The sequence below is a fragment of the Rhamphochromis sp. 'chilingali' genome (assembly GCF_963969265.1).
Source record: "Rhamphochromis sp. 'chilingali' genome assembly, chromosome: 17".
Classification (NCBI taxonomy): domain Eukaryota; kingdom Metazoa; phylum Chordata; class Actinopteri; order Cichliformes; family Cichlidae; genus Rhamphochromis; species Rhamphochromis sp. 'chilingali'.
Genome location: NC_137944.1, coordinates 20223873 through 20251066, shown reverse-complemented (window position 1 = coordinate 20251066; position 27194 = coordinate 20223873). Strand labels below are relative to the sequence as shown.

The 27194-nt window shown below is 43.2% G+C and overlaps 1 protein-coding gene across 2 annotated transcripts in view; it reads left to right on the top strand.

The window, feature by feature from the left end:
* The first annotated feature begins 9659 nt into the window (after window positions 1–9659).
* jarid2b (jumonji and AT-rich interaction domain containing 2b) overlaps window positions 9660–27194 on the top strand; it is a 105905-nt gene continuing 88370 nt past the window's right edge. Inside the window, exon 1 of one of the 2 annotated variants that reach the window (XM_080863084.1) lies at window positions 9660–10653. In XM_080863084.1, coding sequence (XP_080719210.1) covers window positions 10609–10653 — 45 coding nt within the window. In that variant the 5' untranslated portion in view covers window positions 9660–10608. The remainder of the gene's footprint in view (window positions 10654–27194) is intronic. The other variant, XM_080863085.1, reaches the window with a different exon arrangement.

Below are 27194 nucleotides of genomic sequence, written 5' to 3'. Positions count from 1 at the left end.
CCGCTGGTGCAAAGGGTGCTTTGAGTAATTAGATATGGATTCGTATTGATTTGCCATGATTGGTGGGATAAAGGGAAAACTCACAAGTAGCAGCTTTCCACACTCCTGTTTTCTTTTTGTTTGGTCTTCTTTGTGTTTTTCCTGCACTACCTCTCCTTAATGGCCTCGATTTTCAACATCTCTGTCCTCGCCCAAACCCCTCTCCGTCTCTTTCTATCTCTCTGTCTTTCATTCTCGCCCAAGCTCTCACAATCTCTTTCTCGCTCCCTCCTGGACCACCCAGAAAGCTGTCTATGTGTGCTCCAGCTGTTCCCCTGCTGTGGCTTGAGTTTGTGTTACTTTGTTTCCGCGTGGTTACGATTGAGGAACCCCCCCCCCCACTCACGCACGCACACCCTGCTCCCTCCACACCTCAACCCATCTAACCCCCCCTGTACTGTTCTGCCCCACATCTTTTCCCCTTTCCCTGCTCATGCCCTAAAAGAATCGGAGAAGGATGGCTTTTGTATCAAGTGCAGGTGTCCTGGGTGGGTGAAAAGGGCCGCCGAGGCTATGGCTGCCTACCGTCAGGGGGTGAGTTTATTCAGCCTGGGATCCCCCACCTGTGGCAGGTCTTGACCCACATGAGTCAGCCAGTTATTCACTGCAAAAAAAAAACCTTTGTGGCTGAATGCTATTATTAAAGCCATTATTCTCTGTGTCGCCACATACACACAAGAGACCTGGCAATGCTGCAGAGCTGCTTGTTCCTCATGAGCGATTCATGGTTAGCTACTCATCCACGCTGCACACCAGTCTAGACTGGTTTGAGGTGAGAAAAAGGGAACAAAACTGTTGAATGATCGTAAAGAGAATGAGGAAACTGGACTGACAGTAGACGACACCATTTACAATTGTGTGAAAAAGAGGTTTTTGTTATTTTTAAACAGGACTCTGTGCAAGTGCTCTCTATGATTCTTTCATGATTCGTTCAAAATAATTGGAAGCAATCGTTTTCTGTTTAAGTTTTTCAGTTTCTTACATCATCATTTACAGTGTTGCTTCATTTCAATGAGGTTTTGCATTCATTCATGCACTGCTCTCTAAAGTTCTTGCCACAGCATGAGGCCTGGCCTATTCCTGTTGCATTGCAGCACCTTGATTTTTCTCTTTTCTGGCCATTTGTTGCAGATTTGATGCTGTGCCCAGAATCATTGCCCTGTTGCATGACCCCATTTTAGCCAGGCTTTGGCTGTTAGACAGATGGCCTCATACCTGACTCTAGAATACTTTGGAATACAGCGGAGCTCATGGTCGACTCAACAACTGCAAGTTGTCCAGGTCCTGGGGCTGCAAACCAAGAACTATCAAGCTGGGTGGGTTAACTGCTTTAATCTGGATGAATATCATAAAGTTCCAAATGATTCTTATGAAACTGGTTTGAAATGAGCAAAATCTAGCAGGTTCTGTGATGTTGGAGTAAATCACAAGAATCTTGTCCATGTCCTGTTGGACTCTTCCTTTATTTTCAGGTTTGGTCAGGTTTAGAAAAAGATTGAGGCAAGTTATTTACATTTCATGAATGAATACCAAGGTAAAATAAATGATAAGACTCCTGATGATTAGTAGGCACTATTATTTTGTCAGTTAATAATTTGACAGTTACATAACTCTTTGCGTAGTTTTGTTAATAATGTAATATTTGATCTAACCACCATAGGAAATTTCCAGGCAAAAAGGTTTTTAAAAAAGACCCCGTTGACATCTATTTTTTCTTAATGCCTGCAGTTTAAACAGTGAGACTTATCTTGGATTGCAGTTGCCAGGTGAGCTTGGGAAGATTTGCCTCATTAGTAAAACACAACAGCAGCCTTGGGGGCAGAAATAGGGGCAGGTCATCCCTTGGCTCTGATCTTCACACAGTTTTGCATTTAGCTTCCAGATGGGTCAATGCAGGGCACAGTGAAGAGCGTGCTGATTTTAGTTACATGCCCCCAGGACAACTCCACCGTGGAGCCTGAGGGCGTGGATCTTCGTCCTGTTGATCCTGCCATATACCACACTAAAGCTCAGGAAGTGAGATGTTCAGTGTGTGCATCGCATCAGAAAGAACCACTGCCAAAGGGGGTTTTGTGTACCTTTCACATCTAGATTGTAGCTAAAGTTCAGTCAAGTCTGTGTCTTCCTCTGTCTCATCCTCACCATTGTGCTCATATTTGACAAACCTGATATGAGTCTACACAATTTGTCAGTGCATGTTTTGTTCCAGCAAGGGATTTCTCATGCTGAAGGTGTCCAATTATCCACGGTAGTAGAGTGGGGACTGTCAAGTCCCTTCAGAAGGGGCGATGTGTGTTGGAGGGGTGGTTGAAAAATAAATAGTTTGTGATCCCAAGGAGTCCCTTAACAGCGGAGAGGGAGTGGTAAGAGGTGGCTATGGAGAAGGTTAACCTCAATTTAATGAGTGTGCTTGTAAGATTCAAATTTCGGCACGAGTAATTTGAAGATTGCACAACCCTCCTCTCTGTCTGTTGTATCACTGGACCTTGAAAAAGAAGAAAACTTAAAAAATAAATAAATAAATCTGCCATTAAGCACAAACAAATTTTCCTGAATACTGAACAATAAGCTAAGAAAATACTGAATTTAACACTGACTTTTAAAGATTGACGTCTTTAGCCATATCCGGGTCCAAATTCTCCTTGGATTCCCAAACATCAAGAAAACACCAAGGCACCATCGAGAGCTGAAATTATTTCAGCTCCAATCAAACAATCAGTCTGTCTGTTCTCACGTTTTACTATCAAGTTTATCATTGAAAAAGAGGACTTAGAAGGGTTAGCAGCAACAGATGTTAGCAGGAAGTTAGCAAGCTAGTTTCCACCTAAAGATCATGAACCATGTTCTGACTGCAGTGTTTCTAAAACGCATACAGCTCTGCTATAACTTTGGACTTAAACAAAGACATAAAACTAAATAGCACTGATGTTTGGAGGGCTAGAGAAGTGGAGTTATTTGGGAATATAGTCTGGTGGCTAGCTATAGAGCAAAAGTTAAGCTACATTAGCATAGGAAAGATGCAGGACAAGGGTTAAATTGTTCTCAGTATAAGTTTGTGTTGAGAGTAACTGATTTGGCAGAGACAAATGTATGGAAGCTTGTTTCTGCGACTGAAAAGAAGTCAAAATTTCAAGTTAATATCTGAAATCAACACGTTATACATCTCAAAACTTTTAAGTATCTTTAAATTTTGAGTTATAGCTGAATAATTCAAAATTTTGACATCGTTTACACAAAATGATGAATTAGTACGTTAAAATTCTGAGACACTAACCTGAAATTTTGACTTACAGATGGAAAAATAAGTTTTCTTCAGTGGCAGAAACAAGTTTCAATACAAACGTCATCACCTGGCAAAAGGAAGACTTTGAAAATGGACCAAACTTCAGCTGAGAGAACGTCTGAGATGATATTTCCATAACACGAGGTTAGTCATTAATATGTGGTTTCATGGTTTCGATTATTTGCTATGAAAAAGCTTAATGTTCACAGAGAAATATTAGCTGCCCTGAGAGTCGTTCTTTTCTGAAGCATTCGAATATCTTATTTAAATAAAACAAAACACAAAACATTACAACTCATCAAAAAAGCAACAGCCTCAGCACGGTAGACGCCTGGACTGGAAACGGGGCCAATAATGTCATCACTTAACAAGCACTTGTTCAGCTTCACATTTCCAATGAAATGCAAGTTTAATTCAAGGTCAAGGTCTCAAAGATTTTATTTTGAGCTTAAATTAAAGATCTAAATTAAGGAAAAAGTTCTCACGTTTATTCCTGACTAGAAACACGAATACTGGGTTGAGAACATGTAGTTCCTGTGTTTTTCTAATAAAAATTAGCCTTTCTCTACCAGCACAACAGCCATTCACATCATCCTTTGTTAACTCAGAAAAACTCTAGAAACCAATTTTGTATTGGAAACAGGCTTCAATAAACTTACAGCGCCGGCAGAATTTGTTCCACTTGTTAAGATCTTATTGACTCCTGCTCCTGTTTATGATTATCAGACACACTGACAAACAGGCCTCCTGTATCCTGTTTAAAAAACATTAACAAAAAGAATTCAGATGTCTTGCCATTAGTCGTAAATACTTATATATTATCATATGAAATCTTTTTGTTGTCTCCTTTCTCCTTATTCCTTATTCTTCTCTTCCTCTTTTTCTTTTACATGCGCTATTCAATATCCCCGGTGCTCGTATTACTTAGAGATTCAATACCCTGTGTGAAAAGCAGAGGACCGTATAAGCCATCCATGAGTTTACTGCTTCCTCAGACACCCTGCCAGCCCTGACACTTGCTTGTAGCTGCCCCACGCTATCACACACAGCTAGATAACTCCGGCCCTCCTTACATACATATCTCCTCCTTTTCAACTTCCAGGAACTTTTGACCATAAGATTAAAATCTAGCTCCATTTGAGATGTTTTAGCCATTCTGGCAAGCCCACTAATATCTACTTAAAGACAGAGATAGATTAACGAGGATTTGAGCCGCTTGATCCGGCGCCAGAACGAAACTATTGCTTTTAAAGATTAAGCAAGTTCAGAGGAACCGAGGAGAGATGAAAACATCAAGATGTCGTCAAACTGATCCCAAAGGGATCTTCGAGCTATTTTAGCGCTGAACAAAACAAAAGGTGACATGGCTCTTTCTTTTTTTCCCATTTCAGTACATCTCCCTTTATTTTTCAGCAGATGTGATTACAAGGATTTTTTTTTCCTCTCTTTTATTTGAAAGGAAACTCCTTTGGGTTTATTTCCATAGTGTGCGATATTTAACCATTCAATCTTTCAACATTAATTTGGGATTTGTTGCCCCCACGCCACCCTCCCTCCCTGCATCTCACACACACACACACACACACACACACACACACACACACACACACACACACACACACAAACACACCCAGACTCCCCCTCTTCTTGGCTATCGGACATCAATCTAGCCAGCACCGTCTGCTAAGCCTCACTGGGCAATTAACCACATTGAGAGTGAAAGCTCTAATCAATCCCTGGCCTTCTCTATCACACACGTATACACAAGTAAACACACACAAAACATATACAAATGTCTTTGCCATATATATTTTTGGGGGTGTTTTTTTTAAATAGTTTTTACACATTTGATTTTGTTCTGCTTTGTTTTGTGATGTGATTCAGGATTTTTTTTTTTTATTGGCTGCAAAACAGGAACTTGGTGTAAACCTGTTTTTAACTGACTCATGTGAGTTTAAATCTTTAAAGTCTCTGTGCAATTAAGAGAACACGCAAACTGATAATGCTATCCCTGGTACCTTTTTTGCATTTAGTTTTAAAAACAGATTCTTCAGCTAAGTCTGGCTAGAAGAAGCTTCACAGATGAGTTATTTATAACATACCATGATAACATATCATCTCACAAAGCTGGGGGTAAGGGATAGGATAAGTATAAGCCATAAGGCTTCAGCCTATTCCTTTTTCGGTTTCTGTTTTAGTACTTTTATGTAAAATTATAATCTGTTGTTGTTGTTGTTGTTGACTGAAATAAATTTCAATTCAATTCAATTCAAAGCTCAGACTGGTCTCTTGAACATAGATTACAGAGCACCTCTTGGTGTATGACGTTACCACATCAATATAGACCAAAATCTCTGAGCATTGTTTCTGGCACCTGTGCCATTAGGAATTAAAGCAGTTCTGAAGGCAAAAGAGCGAAAGTGTCCATATAGTTCAGTTAGTTTTTATTTTGTCTTAATTTCTATGAAATAGTTCAAATGTTTTACATCTAGTTTTAGTTTTAAAGTTTCATTTTTGTTAACTATAGCAACAATTGTGCTGCAGATGCTTTCATGCACTCAGACCACTAGTGTTTAACATATCTGTGCTATGAGCACACCCACGACACATTTTACCGAACTTCCCAGTTATGATATATAAATATATACATTTGAAATATTGTGCAAACAAGAAGATTTGAAAACCGCATATTACAGGTCTGCACATAGGGGAAAAAAATCAGGCTAAAAATGTCTAGAGAAGAGCCTGCAACCCTTCTGCCCGTGGGCTAAATGTGAACTGTGAGGTCGACCGCTGCGAAATTCAGGCATCCTTCCTCAGCTTGTCTTATTGATTCATGTGGGCCTAAATGTCAGCACCAGCAGGGCAGAAGACCCCGATAACCCCCCCTCCGGAGAGTGCAGGTGACGGGGGGGGGGGGGGGGGGGGGGGGGGGGGGGGCTAAAGGCAGCTTACATAGTCTTGTCTCAAAATAGCATTCATGTCCATGACGCTGTAGACATGATTGATTAGGCAAAACGTGATTTTAAACGCATATAAAATAAAAGTGCACATGATCAGCAGCTACTATTATCCCTTCTATCCACATATTCCTATCAGCAGAACTGGAATAGGGGTCGAGACTGAAAGGTGGGGGGAATACATAAATATCATGTCATCTACAAACCATGCTTAGAATTATTGATCCGTGGACTATTGATTTGGCGTCTTTGTTCGTGCATTTGAGGGTAAGTTCGGCGCTTTGATCATTTGGTGCGTTACGCTGAATCTACATCAAACAGAGGACAGGAATCAATAGCTCCTCCCCATTACATGAATGATAATGAAATCAGCATGATCATTTGGATGCTGGTGATTGTTTATACTTCAGCTTTTACGTGATTTGGGGACATGCTGAATCTTCTTTTAGGATTTCTTACTTGTACGCGTACGTTACTTTGCCTCCCACAGTGCAAACACCAGGGCAAAGAGTTGGAAAGTAAAAACATGCCTGTAGTTGTGAATGTAAGTCTAAATGTGTGTGCCACTGTTAACTCTTTGAGTTGTTGTATATCTAACCAACCAAACCCAGTAACGCATACAGTATGTGTACTGGGATGGACCTGGGTCTAATTCTGGAGGCGAGCTTGAGGAGAACAGGCATTCAAAGACTAATAAATAATCACCCGCAGATGAAAGGGCTCACATCTCAATACATTAACTTGCATGTGCTGTCTGCTTTGATAATGCTGAACTATGAGGTTAATTGCTAGGTTTAACTAAAGCAACACTTTCTGCTGACATTTGCCTGCATGTTCAAACCCCACCCAGTTTACTATCTGACTTGTGCCAGAGAGCCCACGCAGATATGTCCTAATACGTAATTTGGGTGCAGGCAAATAAGATAGATACCACCAACTGTAACTTTCACAAGTGGTAGAGGTGGCTCCCATACTAGTAGCTCAGTTAGAGAATCAAACTCAATTGTACTTTGAGTCAGTGCCAACTTGTTACTCATGCTGCAGCAGTGGCTTATGGGAAACACTAAAGACTGTATATAAAAGATGGACATAGCCACCGGGACTTTGCCATACCTCTTTTTGACGCTTCAGTGGTGTAGCTGTTGCCATGTGGTTCTCTGAAGCCAGAAGTTACCATATTTGGATCAGAAGTGTTAGCGCATGGTTGCTAACTTGCAACAAACCTGGATCTGTAAAATGGATCAGTAAAACATACAAGCATGGCGTGCATAGACTCACCAGCCACTTCATTAACAAGTGCTTGTTAATGCAAATATCTAATGAGTTAATCACATGCCAGCAACTCAGTGCATCTGAGCATGTAGACATGGTCAACATGACTTGTTGATTTAAGTGATTTTGAACGTGGCATGGCTGTTGAAGCCAGATGGGGTGGTCTGACTAACTCAGAAAACGCTGATCTGCTCGGATTTTCCCATGCAACCATCTCTAGGGTTTAAAGAGAATGGTCCCAAGAAGAGAAAAAAAGCAGACGGAGTACAGCAGCAAAGGACCACAGTGGGTGCCATTCCTCTGAGCTAAGAATAGGAAACTGAGGCAAAAATTCACACAGGGCACGAAAACTGAGTCTCGATTTCTGCCTCAACATTTGAGGTAGGGTCAAGAATGCTGTATACAACATGAAAGCATGGATCCACCGCCTCATATTTCAGGATTTTGTTAGTGGTGGTGTAATAATGGTATAATGGAGACTACTTAGCACCAACTGAGTATCATTTAAACCCACTGATGATGTCCATCCCTTTATGACCACAGTGTACCCATCTTCAGTTGGCTGCTACCAGCAGGTTACCGCATTGTGAGACAAAACTTAAATGATTTCAAACAGGTTTCTTGAACAGGACAATGATTCGCTTTACTCAAGTGGCTGCCACAGTCCCCTTATTGCAGTCCAATAGAGTATCTTTGGAATGTGGTGAACTGGGAGATTCCCATCATGAATGTGCACCTGTGTGATCCTCTCATCTCAGTATGGACCTTCAATCTCAGAGGAATGTTTCCAGCACCTTATTGAATCTGTGGCACAAAGAGTTAAGGTACTTCTGAAGGTAAAAGGGGCTCCACCAATGTACTAGCAAGGTGTACCTAATGAAGTGGCCAGTGAGAATCTATCAGCATTCAGCTGATAGATTGGTCTTAACTTTAACATGATTTTTTAAGAAAATGCAACATTTTCTTTGTGCCAGGCTGTAACTATGTTTTTTTCTGCTTTAAAACTGACCAATCTAGCATGGTTGTTTATTGGGACCAGCTCTTTTTGTAGTTTTTACCCAAGGTTTCTGCTTGGGTAAAAACAAATTTATTGCAGTTCTTCCACAGAGAGAAATGAATATATGTAGCAAATCTGATTGTAATCCACCCAGTACTTCTTAAGCAGATCACCCCTATGTGCACTTTGAAATACCACCAGCTCATTGTTTATATGTTGACATATTTCAGAGAAAATGTTCATCTGCTGGTTATATAAAAAGGCAAAAAGGAATTAAAAAAGTCTGAAGGATTCATCCTCCAGACCCGGTGGAGCTCTGTAGCAAATTTCAAGGCCATCTATCAATAAGCTTTATGGACAATGCAGTGAATCTCTTGGAGAAAATAAAAAACTGTAGTGGAAATATTTCTTCCATTCTGGTGGCCTAAACACACTTTTCAGTGAACCAGCACTGCTCAGTAACAACTAGTTTAAAAAAGCAGCATCATTATACAGTTAGAGTTCTCTTCGGGTATACCATTGAGACAAAGCTGCATATTCATCTTAATATCCCCTCCCCCTCTACACACACACACACACACACACACTACTTTTAACTACCTCTACCTCTGTGGTTCAAACGGAGCAACCATCCCACTCAGTACATTAGAGTAATACCACAGCAAGCCCACTGATACTGAGGGGGATGAGGACATCCAGTCAGCTAACAGTCACTACACAGTGCTTTAAAAAGAATCCAAGAAAGCATATCTGAAAATATATACACAGTGCATGCATGTGTATATGTAGTTTTAAAAATATGAAGCTGCTTAATGCATTCAGATCACATCATGCTTTTATTCTTGCTGGTCTGCAAAGTCGCTCTGTGGAACTGCACCAGTGACATCATTACACTGGGCGTGAAACTCTCTTCTCTATAACAATAAGTTTTTCTCAGTTGAAAAGTTCCTAAAAGTATAGCATCTCCCACCATTCAGGTCGAGCTTTAATGTTTAACCACGTGCTCTGAGGTTGTGTGGTTGTGGTGTGGGAGTGGAGGGGGGCAGTCATTCGCATTCAAATTCGCGTTAGGGAACCCTCACTTTTTCTTTTTGTCCCCTAACAACTTCTTAGTGGAAATGTTAAATCCCATTAAAACTGCAGCATAAAACTAACTGTCTTAACATCAAAACCAAGACACAAGAGTAATTTTTTTTTAAAAAGAAGAAGATAAACTTTATTGTGACCACTGGTGTTTCCTCGAAATGACCTTAGCAAGCTATTGCTGCATAGGACTTTAAACGCGCCATGTAGTGCAGGATTACTAGAAAAAAATGCTTGTTACGATTACCACAAACACACCATAAATCCGTAAAAGAACACGGTATAGGCTTATCTAGCAGGGCTACGTGCTCGGGGTTGTCTCTCGAGAATTTTTTAAAGTTGCCGCTGATGGTGGCGGTGTTGTGCGAGGAGGCGGAGGCAGTGAAAGAAAGGAGCTGCTCTCGGTAAGCACAGCAGTGCCGCTGGATCTGTCGACGACCTCAGGCTCCAGCCCCCCTCCAAAAGAAAGGGAAAAAAAGGAAAGCGACGTGACACCTAACGTTTTATTTTGTAATTTTATTTATTTCTCGATGTCTCGTCGCCTCAAACAAGATGTAACTTTTCTGACATCACCACAGCTACATTCATGCATTTGAAAGGAGCCGGGAGCGAGTGCGCAGAGACGAGAAGCCGAGCTGTCGGAGCGAATGGAACTTATTGTTGTGCATTTGTTTTGACTATGTTATCCCCAAGTGAGTTTGGCTTCAGTCCGTCTCTGTTCGTCGTCGACTCTTGAATATATATATTTATATATATACACATCTGTATATATAGATATATATATTTCCGGGGGATTTAATCCGAATTCTTCAAACGGGGAAACACCGAAGGAGGATTCTGCAAAGCCAGCAAGCTTTTCCTTACAGAGCCGGGGATTTAAATCGTCCTTTGGAGCTCCGGGAGAAGCGATAGTCAAAGAAAGAAATTCATGTGGCCATTCTCTCTATAGCCAAACATTTTTGGGGGATTGCATAATGAGCAAGGAACGACCTAAGAGGAATATCATCCAAAAGAAATATGTAAGTGAACGCTGGTATTTTTATTATTATTATTATTGCCAGAAATGCTCACTGATATCGGCTCTATTCAAGTTTGCCTTTGCTCGCCTTGATGAAAACGCATAAACTTTCCATCACGGGCTGGTGAAGGTTACCATCATGCAGCCTGGGCTCCATTTGGGTCAAATATCCTCCAAAATGTAACGCCTTTAAGTTGCCTCGACGTGTTAACAATAACATGTCTTCTTCTTTCCTTTTTTAATTTAAAGAGACAGCAATGTTTATTCAACGTCTGCTGCAGCGTTTCTTCGACACCGACCATGTTTTAGGCTATTTGAACATCGGGTGCTTTAGTGGTGCTGGTTGTAGCAGTGAAGGGATTGCTTCGCTTATTTTGGCCGGTTTAAACCCGTGATTTTGTGCATAGCATGCTTCGGCTGTGCTACAAGGCCCCTAAAAGGTTTTAAATTAAAAGACTTGGCAAACAGTTTCCCAGAATACGCTTTTGTTCGCTAGCCGTTTCTTGCTACTCAGAGTCGTGAAGACGAGCCTGTCGGCCATGGCTCGGCTATTGCGACTTCATTTCGTCCCATGCTGAGCATTTCGGAATATATGGCTTACTATAACCCGTCCTCATGCTCGAGTCTATGGGTGGCTAAGTGTTACAGTCCTGGCGCAGGGTGTATATATATCTGTGTGTGTGTGTGTGTGTGTGTGTGTGTGTGTGTGTGTGTGTTTGGCGTGGGGCTGACAAACCGACATGTTTCGCGGACTGTTGTGGCTCTTTAATTTTCTCCGTGCAGCAGGAAAAAGGGGGTCATGCGATTAGGCATTTTCATTCAATTTCCACCTCTCGAAACGCTGCGGGCACACTCCTGGGTTTGTTTGTTTGCTACACGCCTGCCCTCTGCTTTTACCGCCGTTGTACAAGTCAAGTCCAGCGCCGGTGTCGACGATTTTGGCAGGTCTTCGTGTGACCTCTGAGAAGGAGCAGATATTGCAGCAGCTCGCTGAGGGGATAACTCCATTTCTCTCTCTCTCTCTCTCTCTCTCTCTCTCTCTCTCTCTCTCTCTCTCCTTTGCTATACTACGGGAGGTGTTGGGAGAGGCGATAGCTAACTAGCCTTTAGGTCCTCCTCGGCTGCTTAATTCGGTTTAACGCTACACTACTTGGTGGACATGTTTGAGACAAGTGTTTCTAAGCGGTTCCATCTTTTTAAAGAGACTGTGTTCAGTCGCATTGCAGAGGTTCATGTATGAAGCGACCATTTTCTCCCTCTCTCTCTCTCTCTGTGTCCCTGCAAGTAACACTGGTGAATTTTGTAGAGGAGGAAGGGGCTGTGAAACCAGGAGCTAGTCCAGCTCGGCCCTGGCTTTAATTACAGTCTCGCTATAGCGGTCCATCTGCGTGACCTAAACAAAGACTTTAATCTCGCAGTGTGCTTGTACTTTAGCCACCATCATTTATTTATTTTTAAATTATGACTGCCCCCCCCCCCCAAAAAAAAATATATATATATACTTTACTTTTTTGCACTTCGTTGATGTATAGATTGTTGCTGTGCGCCCACCGGACACATTGTTGCCTTTATTTGCACGAGGCACGAGGCATCTCACGTGCGCTAATGCTCGACTGACTGAAGTCAGCAGAGCTAAACACACCCCCCTCCCTCCAAAACCCATCCTCACTTAAACGCCATGTGGACTACACCTATAAAAGTGTGCACTTCTTCTATAATTTATTGTTATTTATTTATTTTTTGGAGCAGGGTGCGTTCAAAATCATAGTCTCAAAAAGTGTTGCAAAGGGCCAAACCGAGCAACAGGTCTGTGTGAACAATTGGGGGGTCTGCGTCCGTGCATTTGCTCGTGAGCTTTTTGTTTGCCCCGCAACAAGTGCAGAGAATTATTAAGGACACTTTGGTTGCTTGGTTTTTGTTTATTTTTTATTTTTTTAGGGTATCCCCTTGTGTCCTATGAATAAGTGTTGGAAAAGTAGGGCATTACGTCACTGACCCATCACTGATAAATTATTGTTGCTGGCATCAACATTGCTGGAAAGCAACATAAAGGAGAGTCATCTTTAGCAAAGACTCAATAAGTGCCGGTTATTCATTGCAGCTCAGGCTTTTTTTTTTCCTTTTTTTTTTTTTTGGAACTTCACTACTACGTGAATATTACAGAAATAAAGTGCTCTTTGTCCCCATGGTGAAAATATTATTATTATTATATCAATTATGTTCAGCCACGATGGTGATCTTTCTGACACAATCTTCCTCTGAGCGTGACCGGATAGTTTCAGTTACATTGATGTTAACTGACCATAAATTCTGCTGTGCGCGTGTGTGCACGTTTGTGCTGTAATAGTGGGATGAGTGTTGCAAAGATGACACGTTTTTGATCGGATCCGCTTATGTGTAAGCTTCTCCCTGAACTGAGGAAACAGGATGTGCTGTAGAAATTATGACTAACTGATATAAAAGTCCCCGTCTAAAATTGAGGCATTGCATTGTGGCCAGCCAGTTTCAGGCTTTCTAAAACTGGAAGGGTTTTAAAATAAATAAATAAATAAATAAATTTAGCCTTTTAATAACTCGTTGTAGTATTAGCTCTGGTGACAAAGCATCTGGACTTTGGGATGGGGGCTGCTTGACTGCAGGATGCACATCCCAGTGCTATGTGTGTTTTTGTGTGCATGTGTCTCACATCTGTCATGTGTTTTCTGCAGCTGCAGTCAATGCATAATGTTTGGCCCGAACCAAACTAGGCCCCCAAACGCATTTACAAAAACCTGGAGGAGTCCAGCTCGTCAAGGCCCAGCTCCCCCCCCAATGCTTTGAGACAGGACTCTTGGCCCCTTAGTGAGCCACCCCTCCCCCGGTAATTAGCGTAAGACAATTATACATGCTTGGCTTAACCATTTCCCCCTGAAACATGAGTGCGGGTTGCCACCCTTGCCTTCTGCACCCGATGAACGCCCGCTGTCTGCGAATGACACTGAAGATTCAACGGTCACAAACGATTTCAAAATAGTGAAGTGAGCGAGTTCTTTTGGGAAAAAAAGCAAAACGAAACAATGCAGGGCGATCATCATTTCCCACAGGGATTGCAAACGCCAGTGTGGAGAGAACAAATCCAGAGGACAAGCTCACCTGTCTCCTGCTTTCATGTCAGCGAAGAAAAATCTATTTTTGTAGGTTTATTTTCTTATTTGTTGGCGCCTTCTTGAGCCAGGGGTCAGCTCTGTGTAATGGCTGAGGTATCACTAATGTGTGGCAGACTTGTCCTGTCTAACGAAACATGACACACTGTGTTGGTGTGTGTGTGAGTGTTGTAAGCGAGAGTAGCTGCTCAGTGCAGTCAGGCCATTTTGTGCAGAGTCTGCTCTTCCTGTAGGCCCCAGCAGGGGCTAGGCCTCTGATTCTGTGTGTGTGTGTGTGTGTGTGTGTGTGTGTGTGTGTGTGTGTGGGACAAGCACAGCTGCTGCAGGGGCCTTTACAAATGTAAAGAGGCTGTCAGTGTTTGTTTCATCAGGCGCACAACTGATGAGGGCCAAGTTGAAAATCCATTGCACTGTGAGTGTGTGCGTCGAGCACGCACAAAAAGAGGAAACAAAAATAGAGAGCATGGCAAGAATGGGGGAGTGCAAAGGCACAGACTCTCCCTCCTCCTTCCTCTCTTTATCCCCCCCCCAGTCTTTCGGCCTCGCTCTCTCTCTCTCTCGTTCTTGAGCTGTCCAAATGAAATGTGGGCCTCATGTAGGACCATGAAGAGAGGGTCACAGGGTTGTTTTTTCACCGTGCCTGAGCCTCAGTGCGGTTCATTTAACCTTATGTTTCAATGCAAATTCTCCTTTCATGAGCTCTCTTCTCCTCACGTGTGCAACATGGCAGGGTTCACTTTCCAACCTCTCTGTCACTATGACTACGGGGGCAAAAGCAAAGTGTACCGTGGCAAGAGCGACATTTTACTGCCTGTTTATTTTACTGTTTACTACAGTTGAGTTCCACGCAACCGCTTCTGTGAAGGTGCTTCCCATATATTTTCCACGAACGTGAGGACGGGGGGGTAAGGTGAGGATTGAAATGGCAGCATTTTGGGTGGGATCGAATGAAAAGCAATGGAGGGGGGTTCTTTTAATCTGAAACTATCATTACTCTCCTTTATTGTATTGTTTTGTTTTTACATTCACCGATAGGGGGGCAAAATAAAACCTGGACCTGCTTTTATTGCATTGCCAGGTTGTAACAGCATGGCATAAAAGCAACTGCCAGCAAAATATAAAAGTCCTCATGGAGATTACTGGCAGTTTGCACACAGTGCAAAATGAAGGAAACAAAATCGCGATTTTATGTGCTGCTTGCACTGCGCAGAGAAATCGAAGCCTAAAAACAAACAAACATACAAAACACAGCCATATGTATCAAGAGCTGAAGTTGGCAGGTATGTGAACATCACCAGGCGTTAGTTAATGTGTCCCCATGCGAACAGTTGTGTGTTGAAGCAGAAGAGAAGAAGCAGCCTTCCCACACTGCAGGCCCAGCCTCACATCCCTTTGGCCTCATCCTTCCTCTCACAGGGCCTGCTAACTTGACAAGCGCTGCCAGAAAGATCTCTGGGAGTGAAGTTGGCTAGCCCAGCCTAATTTTAATCCAATCTTCTTCGTTCCTTTTTAGATTTTTTTTTTTTTCTTTTTAATGTACGTATTTATTAGGTTTGCACTTTAAATGAGAAGGCAGTGTGGCTTTTATGCTTAAATGAAGTCTGCTTTGCCAGTGGAGAGTTTACGGCATCATTATAAAGCGTTCTGTGAGTTGCCGGCTTCAATTTGGATCGGCGAAAGGTGTTCAGCGGCCTTCTAATGCCAAGGTAGCTCGGCTACTTCCTCTAACATAAACCCCTTCGTACCCATTACCTCCCTCTGCCTTCGCTCCCCTTCTTCCCTGCATCCCTTTCCTACTCCATTATGTCACAGGCGCGCAAAGCACAAACTCCTGTTATGCAACACGACCTTTTCTCTTATCAGCTGTTGGCACCGAGCACAATCTCCGGCTCTTTGCTGGCACTGATGCACGCACTCACAGACACGCACAGGCAAAGGTCTTTAGGTGTACACCTGCAGTCAGTAGGTGAGATAAACTGGTTTTAAAACCAACCTCGACGCGTTTCGTGGGTATCAGCGGCTCGAGCTATTTGCAAGAGCAGTGAAATAAAACTGGGTGTGACGCTCCTTGTTATGTATGTGTGTGTGTGTGTGTGTGTGTGTGTGTGTGACGTACACTACTTGCGTTCCCTCTGTGTGCATCTTCATTTGAGTGATTTATTTCTTCCTGCCCCTCTAGGTTTGGATGGAGATTTTGGGGAGGGGAGTGTGAGACAGCTGGTCAGCCCCCGAGTGGGGGGTGGGTGTGTGTGTGTGTGTGTGTGTGTGTGTGTGTGTGTGTGTGTGTGTGTTTGCCACAGCTTATCCGTTCAGGATCCCCGTGAAGCTGAATCAACACTTTAGCTTTGTCTTTGGTTTGGCCTTGGCCCTAAGAAGGCCAGCGAAGGACATTCATCCACAGGAGGATGTAAATTATTATCGGTCATGATATCATCCTCTGAGCTCTGTCAGGTGCCTTCTTTTCACATTACCTACGATTGCTTTTGTTTCCAGCGCAGCCTTTTTAATCTATGCTCTCTGGAATCACCGAGCCGCTGTCGCTCGCACCGGCATTAGCTTTTAATGACCATCGTGCGCGCCTCTTGACCGATCTGCGCTCACCTTCTCCCCGCTTTTCATCTCGACCGCATCAGTTTAATAAACACTCCTCACATTTTCATCCCGTGGTCAATCCCATCTGATCCCCTATTGTGACTCCCGTCGCCTTTTTAAACATCCAGTGAATTACGCCTCAGGGGAGGATGAAGCAACAAGAGCAGAGGCTCAGTCACTATCGATCCTCCGTTCCTCCCCTTAGCTTTCTGCCTGGAATATCACCGTTTCTCTCGTCGCCCGCACGGCCGCGCGCACGACTTCACGAAATATCTCGGCCGAGCCGGTTCAGATGAGGAAATCCCTGGGCTTCCTTTTTGAATGCAGACGTATCGTGTTTTCTGTAAAGATAGCTGGTTGCACAGTGTCATCAGATACCGCTCCGGGAATCCTGTTCACGCTTACCATGAAGTGTACATTCATAGCTGTTCTTGTTATGCATTTACAGTCTCGCAAGCTTTCTGCTAAGCACAGTAATCTATGAATCACTCTTTTATGATAGATAGAGCAGCTTGTCTCTTTCTGCTAACAAGCCACTGGTCACACTATTTAGACCCCTCTTTGGCACGGTGCTCACTTGGCTTACACATTGCTCTCTCATTAAATCTTTTTTCCCCTCACTCCAGTGTTTTGTTTTTTTGTTTTGTTTTTTGTTTTTAATTTAATTTTTTTTTAAAGTTACATTTATCCCTTTTATTCCCATTGTAGCCATTTGTAGCTCTCAAACGTGCATGGGTCGGTGACCTTCCCTCAGTTAAAGAGCACTCAAATATAACCCATTTATTTATTTATTTATTTTAAATAACCAAGCATTTGGCCTCTCATGAGGGGGAGGCCTTAATTCAGGATGGCAGATCCCTCCCCTCCTAGTCATGTGGCGTAATGAGCCATTGGAGCAGAGTGGCTGGGTGGCCAGTGTTGCTGCTTAATCTCTATTTTTAAGCTCTTGCAGAATTTTTTTTTAACGGGGGTTTACTGGGGTGTGGGGGGGAATATGTAGAGACAGAACAGCGAGTCTAAATCTTGACTTGATCTTTAGAGCAAAATGTCTGCTCACAGAAGAGGTGTTAACTGCATCTGGCCCTCTTCTTGCAACAGTTCAAACAGTATGTAGAGGAGTGGAGCCGAACATGTTTCTGTGCTGAAACGCAGTCTTTGGGGAGGGGAGGGGTCCGTGTTGTGGCTCCTGCTCCTGAGCTGTCGGATGTGCCCGGTTCCCTTGTCAGCGCGGATGTGCGAGAACAGGAGGGATGAGGAAGGTAGCGGCAGGATAAACTTGATTTGCAGGTGAAATGCTCATTCCTCCTCAGTGCGTCCTTCCTGCACCCACATTCTCTTACAAAAAAACATCACATTATCCCGGCTCCCATCATGTCTTATAATGGAATACAGAGTGGAATTTTTGAATCTGTTCCACTTCGATCTCTCACCCTCCTCCCTCTCAGCTCATTTGCTCGATTACTCAGCACAGCTTTGGAGATAGAGAGGCATCGGGGAGTTTTCTGTTAAGACACCGAGGACAAGGAGAATAAGGAAGGGGACCCTTTCTTTTTTTTTTTTTCTTTTCTCCACGCCTAGCTGTGAAATTGCAGAGGAGCTGCAGAGGAGGAGCCCGTGCATTGTTGGAATCTGTTTCCTTGTCTTCTGTGTGTGTGTGTGTTGCATATGAGAATAATTTGTTAGAAAGGCCAGACTGCTCAGCGACACGTTTAGGTTGTTGGTAGTTTCGGAGCTCTTCCTCTTACATCTTGCATTCCTCCATCTGCTTTGTTTTGATTTGCACTGCCAAAGAAAACTTCACAGTCTTCTTACAGTTTGATACGACACATCTGTGTGAGCGCCCAGCCCGACACAAACGCAGCGCTCAAACATACACGCACGAGGGCATGTAGTCCGAGTCTCCGGGGGTTGTGATGCCACAGTTGGTAAATCTTTCACATTTTTTTTTATTAAATAGTCACATGAATCTTTTTTTTTTTTTTTCTATTCCCACAAATGGAAAACATGTTTAAGAAGGGTATGAATAGATAAGTTGGTGAAGTAATATCGACTTTTCTTTCCTTTCTTTTGCCCTTTGATTTTTTTTTTTCTTCTCTCTAAGGTGCTTTTTAAGGCTTTCCACAGAGGGAAGCAGAATGTGAGTCAAAGGCATTGTTCCCCCTGTTTTAACCTCTGCTCAATAGATGAGGGCTTTTACAATTCTCGTAGCTGCATGATTTCCTCCAGGCCGCGCAGCAGGGAGCTATAGTGCATGGTACACTGAGGAGAGGGCGCCAGACTCTGGGCTGAATGTCTGGCCGGCCTCCCCCTGGCCCCGGATCAAACGTTACAAGGCCCGAGGGAGGGAGGGAGAGAAGTGAGAGAAGTGGGCTCTGGAATGTGCAACCTGTGATCGTCAGAGAGAAGAAATCCAGGAGGATAACAATAATCAAATTAGGCACCATTTCAAGTAGAATATCCATGGTGATCTTGGTTAAAGGCAAGGCCTGCTCCTTCAGACTGAAGCTCTTTGCTGATGTAAACCTCTATGTTTGTTCTGTGTGTGTGTGTGTGTGTGTGTGTGTGTGTGTGTGTGTGTGTGTGTGTGTGTGTGTGTGTGTGTGTGTGTGTGTGTGTGTGTGTGTGTGTGTGTGTGTCTATTTAAAAGATGTAATTGTTTGAGGATGTGGAAAGGAAATGAGGTAACTGAGCCAGATTGTCACAGATGCAGAATGACGACTTTCACACACTGTAATGAGTAATGTAGAAACAAATTCTGGATAAACATTAATGACAAGCCAAAGAGCAGGAGGTTAACCCCCCCTCCCCCTTGGCTATGCGTGTGATGTGTAGCTTTACGTGCACGAAAGGTGGGGACTTGAACCTCCCACCCCCGGCTTATAGAAAGTGACACGCAGACACTATTTCTGAGCAAACGACTTCTTGTTTTTTTTTCTCTTTAGGTTGTTGTTAAAGCATCAGGATCGCGGCTGCATTCTGGGGAAGTTACTCGATTTGTCTTGCAGTGATATGAGTAATCAATTTTTTGTGAAACTGAGAACATGTAGTTGAGAAGGGAAATTTTTTTTAAAATTTTTGTTTCAACACAAGTCAGTAGAATAGTTTTAAAAATAGAAATTTTAAAATTGAGACTAAAGACTCTGCTGCAGATGAAATTGTGAGACTATGGAGGAAAACAGAGAAAGTAGCGCAGCAGTAACCAACTCTTTCTTTAGAATAGAAAATGTACTTTTCGCTGTTCTGTTGTTTACTCATCCTTTTTCTTGTATTACACAGATCTTATGATTATATTCCGTAAGCTGCGATAGTCATAGGAAACGGTTAGGCTTTCACAATTTCTGACAATGCCTTATTTCTTGACCGTAAGCCCTTTCTTTGCTTTAAACATTATTGACAGACACTTTCACTTTGAGCAAGCACCCCGTCATTCAGTCACAGAAATCAAGAGTGGAATTTCATGTTAGTCATAGCGCTCGGTCACTTATGACGATTGTTATTTCGTTTGCTTTAAAAAATTCCTGTCTGGAGACCCAAGTGGTGGAGAACTGCTGCCTTATTACATAATTTCACCGTTAATCAATAGAGTAGATCTACTCTCTGCAGAATAGTTTCATTTTCCAGGAGATGGTTTCATTCTTCTTCTTTTTTTTTCCTTGCTTTTCTCACTTCTTGAGATTTGTATGTGTGCAGTGTTGTAGCTGTATTTAAATTTGCAGCTGTCACTCCTGTCTTTATGTGTCAAAGTTGAGTCAGATTTCATGCATGGGCACCAAAACCCAACTGTATGCCACCAAAAATAATATTGTGAGTTGTGTGTGAAATTTAAGATTAGCCCATGTTTGCTATTAGTTTGATCACCTGTAACCTGTATTTTTGATTGATTTATATTTTTGATGTTTTGGTTGATTGGAGCCCATTCATGCCATTTATAAAGCCACAGTTTGAGCCTGTATGTTAGAGAGAAATTGTTGACTTTTGTCTTTAAGATGATCTAATAATAAACGTATAGGCTGGAAAAATTCGCTCACAAACAAAATGGAAATCTTGGAGGAAAAAAGATGCAACCGGCACCATTAAGCATCGCCCACAAGTGATGACACGTCTGATGGTGATCTACATTTTGAGGTTCAATGCGCTGCGCGATCAACCGCTGATAACAGATTTTACAGCACTGCTGTAATGTACGTGAGAAGCTAGCTCTTGATCTGGATCCGTTTGGGTTTTTCTTTTTTAAATACTGAGCAGTTCAGTGATGGATTTATTTGAAAGGCTGACTCAGACAAGTGCAGCCAGTAACGCAGTTACCTAATTTATACACAAGTACCACCCTGCCGGGTGACTCGGGATCAAACCAGCAGCTGGTTGGAGAGCAAAATATCAAAAACATCGATAATAAGTGTCTCTCTTTTTAATTTCTTTTACTGGTTTACCTTTACGCTCCCTCCTCTCTGCTCAGCCTTAGATTAATTTTTCACTTCCTATTCTGACTGCAGTTTGAGATCAACTGCTCGATGGAGTGTGATGTAAGCATGTGAGCGCGTCGCTCTCCTGTAGGGCGCTAGCTCAGCTGACGCCATCTAATAGCCCCTCATGCATCACCTTCGCTCTTCGTTCCCATTGTACCGATGCCATTATTCACCTCTTTCTGAAACCCCTTCTCCCTCCACGCGGTTTGTCCCCTACGCCGTCTGTTCTTTCACGTTAACACACATCTTTCTAACCTCCTCTCAGCATTTATACTGCAGTGTCCCTCACCTCCCCACCCCTCGCTACCACATCCCTTTCTCTGGGCCCCTTAGGCCCCCGAATTTGCCTTTGTGTTCGACAGTGTAGCTAGTTGAGCAAGACTGTGTGTGTGTGCGTTTGAGGGAGGTGAGTTGCAAGGGTTTTGTCCCAAACTGAGTTGAAAATCATTCCTTAATTGCCTCTTGTTGTTTTCTTTCCCCCCTCTCCCCTGTACTCCTGAAGCCTACGCCGCAGGTCCGAAAGCAGCGGGACTCCCTCGCCTAAGCCCTGATTTTGTTTCGTAACGTTCTCTGGCTACACTGTAATCTGCAGTCATACAACTGCAGCAACAACAACAGACACACACACACACACACAGCGGCTTTAAAAGGGCTTAAGATGTTGGACACCGCAGAATACAAAGAAAATGGGCTTTGATTTCGCACTTTGAGGTGTAGGTGAGATGTAAATGAGCTGTTGTTTTCAGTGTGAGAGCTGTTAGTTTAGCCGTCGGTATCTTTGTTTTCTGAGTTTTGACATTCTTGATTTTTTTTTTTTTTTTTGTAAAAAGTTTTGAGGCAACGTCACTTTTGTTTTTGTACTTTAACGGTCACGTGCTTTGTATGTTATTCCCTGCGGGAGTAATAGATTTGGAAATGCACATTAGGAATTAAGGAGATGTGCATTATGACCCACAGCTGTCCCGTCTCCAAACTCTGAAGGCCTACTTTATTTTATTTATTTGTTATAATCAGTTATGGCAAAGTGATTTCTCTTTTCTGTGTGAAAGCACTGCCCGGCTCTAGAGTCTGACCTTTTTAACCCTGTGATTGTGAAGGTGTAAGGGTAGGTTAGTTTGTGTGCGTGTTTTCCCTAAAGGCTAAAAGTGTCTTGAAAGATTGTTTGCTTTAGCTGAAGACCATCTTCTTTCTATCTGAACGTTTTTCAAACTTTAAATGGGAGCGTGATGTGGCCCCTGATTAATGTGCCCGGCCCATTTCACTTGTTTGGAGGTGCTTTTTGAGAAATCTGGGCCCTGCAGATCAGCTTGATGTGCAGCAGCGTGCATGAGTTTAATGTAGATAAAGCAGAAGATCTACATTTACTGTGGCGACAGGCTTGAACCTGTGACACTGGTGTGAAGGAGCATTTGTGTTGGTGGTTAGGCCCTGCTTTTCCTGTTAACCTTCAGAGAAGCGCTATGGTGGCTTCCATTAACGATCAGCTGGCAGTCTTATCTCCCTGCTAATCTGCTTCAACCCTTTCTGCTCTGAAAGGGTTGACGCAGATTTACTTTCTAAATGTATTTATTAGCCCCCCCCCCCCCCCCCAAAATCTTAAAATGGGGCAAGGGTGCTGAATGATGACAGGAAATGTTGACATTTGGGGTTTGAACTTTTTGGTGTGTGGAAAGGCCCAAATCGAGTTTGACTGACATGTCGGGCTCTTTACAGGATGAGTCTGTCGTAGTTGTTTGGACACAGGATTTTCTTTCCTCCCCATACCTCAACGAACTTAAAATGAGAGGACATGAAGCGCTGTCGTGGCTTCAGTCTGCACCACAATTACAGACGAACAGCCAAAACGTGCTCGCAGCCCCTGATGATCTCCCTAAAACCATGCCTCCCGCTCTCCCCCCCCCCCCCCCCCCCTCCCCGTCCTCCCATCTGTCTGCCTCGCTCCCACTCCCCTTTAATTTTTACTCCGCCGCAATATCCTACCTAGACCGTGATTGTTGTTTTCTGAGAGCTGGGGCGGTGTTGTTGTAACATAATCATTTAGTCTCCCTCCCGTGGTTCTGGCAAGCTGCACGCTGAAATCCATCCACTGCTCATTTTTATGGGGAGCAAATTTGTTGTAGCTACTGTGACTGCTGCTGGCTCTCCTTCGCACTGTATTTACCGCAGTAGATGGATATCTCCCCCCGCAAAACATTTGAGAGATGACACATGTTGTATATACACATTTAATATACCCCAGAGGTCATGCCTGTGAATTTGATTAGTGCGGCTGAAATATGATGGTTGTGATATCGAGTGACTTGGCCTATATTGAATTTTTAATCTCCCGTGTCGACTCCGGCTTACGTGACGTACTCTTCGTTCCGATCAGTGGCGTTGGAGCCGGAGCGTTTGCTGGGTGTCCCGTAGCGCCGAATCAGCGTAGTGAAACATGACACCTTGGGAATTTTTTTTTTTTTTTTTTTTTTTTTTCTTAAGTTTAACTCGAAATTGTTTGTATTTTTATGGGAAAACGCACAAAAGTTGAGGCTGTTACAAGGATTCCACAGAATGACAGTTTATAGCAGAGCCCCTTTGAAATACCGTGTGGCATCATGGGAAAACTCCTGTATTCTTAGCACTTCTGTAAAGCAAGAAACTAATCTTACCTGCTCACTCTCCTCCTATACAAATAGTTAAATTAAAACGCATCACTCATTTAGTTACTCGAGTTATTATCGCATCTGCGGCGCAGACCAAATCCCCCTGAATACTCCCTTTTTGTGTGTGTCACAGATGGGGGCACCTAAAGGGGGAAACCCTGATCGATTCGTGGGGCCCAGAGCTGCACAGGGGGGCCCTGTAACATGACAGGGATTAGATATTTATTGTTTCAAGTGCAGAGCGAGTTGTTGACGTGAGGCCCCCCTCTGAGTTCCTAGCTGCGCTTGTGGTTGCAAAATCGCGAGAGGTTCAAACAGCGAGAGGTTATCGTCTCTCTCCTCTCGACGGTGGAATAAATCCCATAAACAATCCATCTACAGTGCGGTTTAAAAACCCGAAACGACCGTGAGTCTGGAGGATTAAACAACTCCGGCCCTCGCGGACGTGTCCACTGCTTTGACAGCGAGCTTGCATGCGATTTCCATAAATGAAGGCGTTGATGTATGAATAACTTGTCAGATGGATTGATTTGCGAAGGCGTCTGTCACTCACAGACGCAGTTTATTGTGATTCAGGTCCAACCTGACCCATCAGAAGTTAACAGACATATTGAACGACTTGCCGATTCTAAATTGCTGTAGTTCACCTTTTTTTTTTTTTTTTTTTTTTTTGGAAACGGTTATTTTGTTTGCCTCTTCTCATGAGAGAGTACAAAGTAAAGTTAGGCTGACACCAGACTTTCCTTTCCTTCTGGGACGAATGTTCTGCATGACAAGGAGGTGAATGCGTATCCATTTGGAGTCTGCAGTCTCCTTTCTTCTGCTTTCTCTTTGTCCCCTTTTCTGTTCTTTCGCCCTCTCCTTTAGTATCTCTCAGGCTGGTAGGTGTTTTCAATGCAGCTATTGTCACTTCTCAAAGAGCAGGGGGGGGGGGGCTCGTGAGACCCCCGTCCCCCTCCCAACAATGGGCACATGCTTCCCCCTCTGTGGGATTCCCGTGTGTGTGTGTGTGTGTGTGTGTGTGTGTGTGTGTGTGTGTGTGTGATGGTTGGAGGTGTGTGATGAGGGCTTTGTGGGACTGGGAAGCACCTCTCATCCCTCTGTCATGTTCACCTGTTTTAGCTGCAGGTGTTATGGCAAACTGAAGATCAACCATGACCGTGGATAACCGCAACGCCGTTAAATAAAAATACACACAGCTGTGGGGTAATTTTACACTTGTGATTTTTAGACAGATTTCATGTATATCGAATTTTATCTGGAAACTACCTGAAACTATTTTTTTTTTTTTTTTTTTTAAAAGCTTTTTATTAAGAATCTCTTTTAGCATGAGCGGCTTGCCTTTTTTCAGCTGTAGCGCAAACCTTCTAACCTTTTATCATTTTGCTCTTTTTCATAAATATGAATAGCAGAACTGCTTTTGTTAAGGCATGCAAGAGACCTTTACTCTGTATTCACAGGCTGTAATCCATGAATCGACTATTAGGCTGATTGACTGAGTTGTGGTCAAACTATCTGCAGAAAACCCTTTATGCTATGAGAATTAGTTACATTTTCAGGTGTAATAACATGTAACCAACAAAAGGATCCCAACAGAAGCCAGGAGGAGTTTTATTAGTGCTTGAAGTGGTGCGTGTGCTCTCATACGCCGTGTAAAAAGATGGATCTAACGGCACTTCTGATGTTTTCTCTGTCAGTTCTGGATGAATATTCGGTGCAGAAAACGCATCAAGGCCATTTAATTTTTTGGGGGGGGTTGAAAATTCTCTGAATGGAGATGCCTTGTGGGACATCCAAAGCTGCAGTGATGAAGAGGGGAAAAAATCTGTCCCTGTCGTTTGAGGATCAAGGCACAGGATTAGAAAATGTGATCTCTAAATACAAAACCTGTAACAGTGGAGGCCTTAAAACTTAAAAGGTGCATTTTGCGGCGGTGATGAGAAATCTTTCTCTCTCTCTTAAAAAAAAAAAAAAAAAAAAAAAAAAACCTTTCTATTCTCCTCACGTACACAAACAGACAAGATGGCTGCTTGAGGCTGGAGCTGGCTGTTACACCTCCAGCCGACATAGGGGGCACCTTTTTTTTTTTTTTTTTCTTTTTACCATCTCTTAACCACAAGAAAAAGAAGTAGGGGGATTGAAACATTGGGTTAGGAGCTGCTTCTATTCCTGAGCATTCACACGAACAGCAGATTTTTTTAAATTTATTTATTTTTTTGGTCCTGCTGTCTTTCTGCGGAGTTTATGTTGAGCCTGCCCAGTGTTTCCCTCTGTGCGACGGTAAAGAAGTAGGTCAGAGAAGAGATCCCATTCGGCTTGAGCTTAGCTGTTAGTGCTAGTGCATGTGCAACTGCATACATGTGTGGGCACACGGTGTGTAATTTGTTTCCTTCCGCCAGGAATCAGCCTGACCTCCTCCGGCTTCTGTGTGTGTGTGTGTGTGTGTGTGTGTGTGTGTGTGTGTGTGTGTGTGTGTGTGTGTGTGTGTGTGTGTGTGTGTGTGTGTGTGTGTGTGTGTGTGTGTGTGTGTGTGTGTGTGTGTGTGTGTGTGTGTGTGTGTGTGTGTGTGTGTGTGTGTGTGGGGCAGCGAAGCCACGGCAGAGCTCTGCTCAGCATCGCTACAAGCAACAGAGTCAGCAGTCATATGCAGACTGATAGCTGAGGCAGTGATGAGAGGAGGCGGAGACTGGACAGGGAAAGCACTTTTTTTTTTTTTTTTGCTCTTTCAAAGATGGGGTGTTTGTTTGAGGAATGCCGAGAGAGGGTAAAAACGGGCACTGGCACGAAAGGCAGGCAAAGAAATGTAGAGGAAGAGGTAAAACTGGAAGGGTAAATTATGTCTCTCATACTCGCTCATTTCACAGCGCACTGCTGTTGTTAGGGGATGGCTGAGCTGCTCCACCCCTTCCCCCCCACAAGAGCCAATCCACTATCATATTCCTCCCCATCCTGCCATCTGATTGGTGGGCTCTCTGAGCCAGAGGAATAAAATGGGATTGATGGGGTAATCTGGGGCCGGGGCTCAGGGCAGCAGTAAGGTAAGCCTAACCTGGGAATCAGGACAATTGTACAGGACAAGAATGTGGCTGTGGTCGCACAACTGAGAGGAAACACATGAACGGCTCAGATTTAAGAGTTTAAGTCTTTATTTTTAAAGAACACACGCCACTCATCCTTTTAGCTCTAGTGTTTAAAGCATATGTGCAAGTAATGCTTAATTCTGAATGTTCATGATAATGGCAGCATCTGTCATCAGTTTCCAAACGTGACCTCTCAAATCCTAATGTGCCCCTGGAGTTGTGAAGGTGGGTGGTTGACTGCTACCTCATACAAATTTCACTTTAAAGTATCAAAAGATAGACTAGGTAGCGTAAATAACTTTTAAAAAATATATAAATATATATATTGTATTGCACAACATGGCACTGCTGAGCTACAGAGGGCTAAACGACTGACTGATGTGAGGGCCTTGGCAGAGGAAAAGCCACGGCTGCACCTTCTCCCCCCTGGGTATTGTCATGGCTCTGAATGGCTAATGGGAAGTGAAACCAGAGCTGGAGATTGCTCTGTAATGGCTTCTGAGCTATGTCCTTGGGTATGTTGTACACTGTACAAGAGCTGAGTTTTCTTAAGCTTTGTTTGCAGCAGGAGAAATGCTTAAAAATGCATTTGTTACACATCTTTCTACTTCCATAGGCT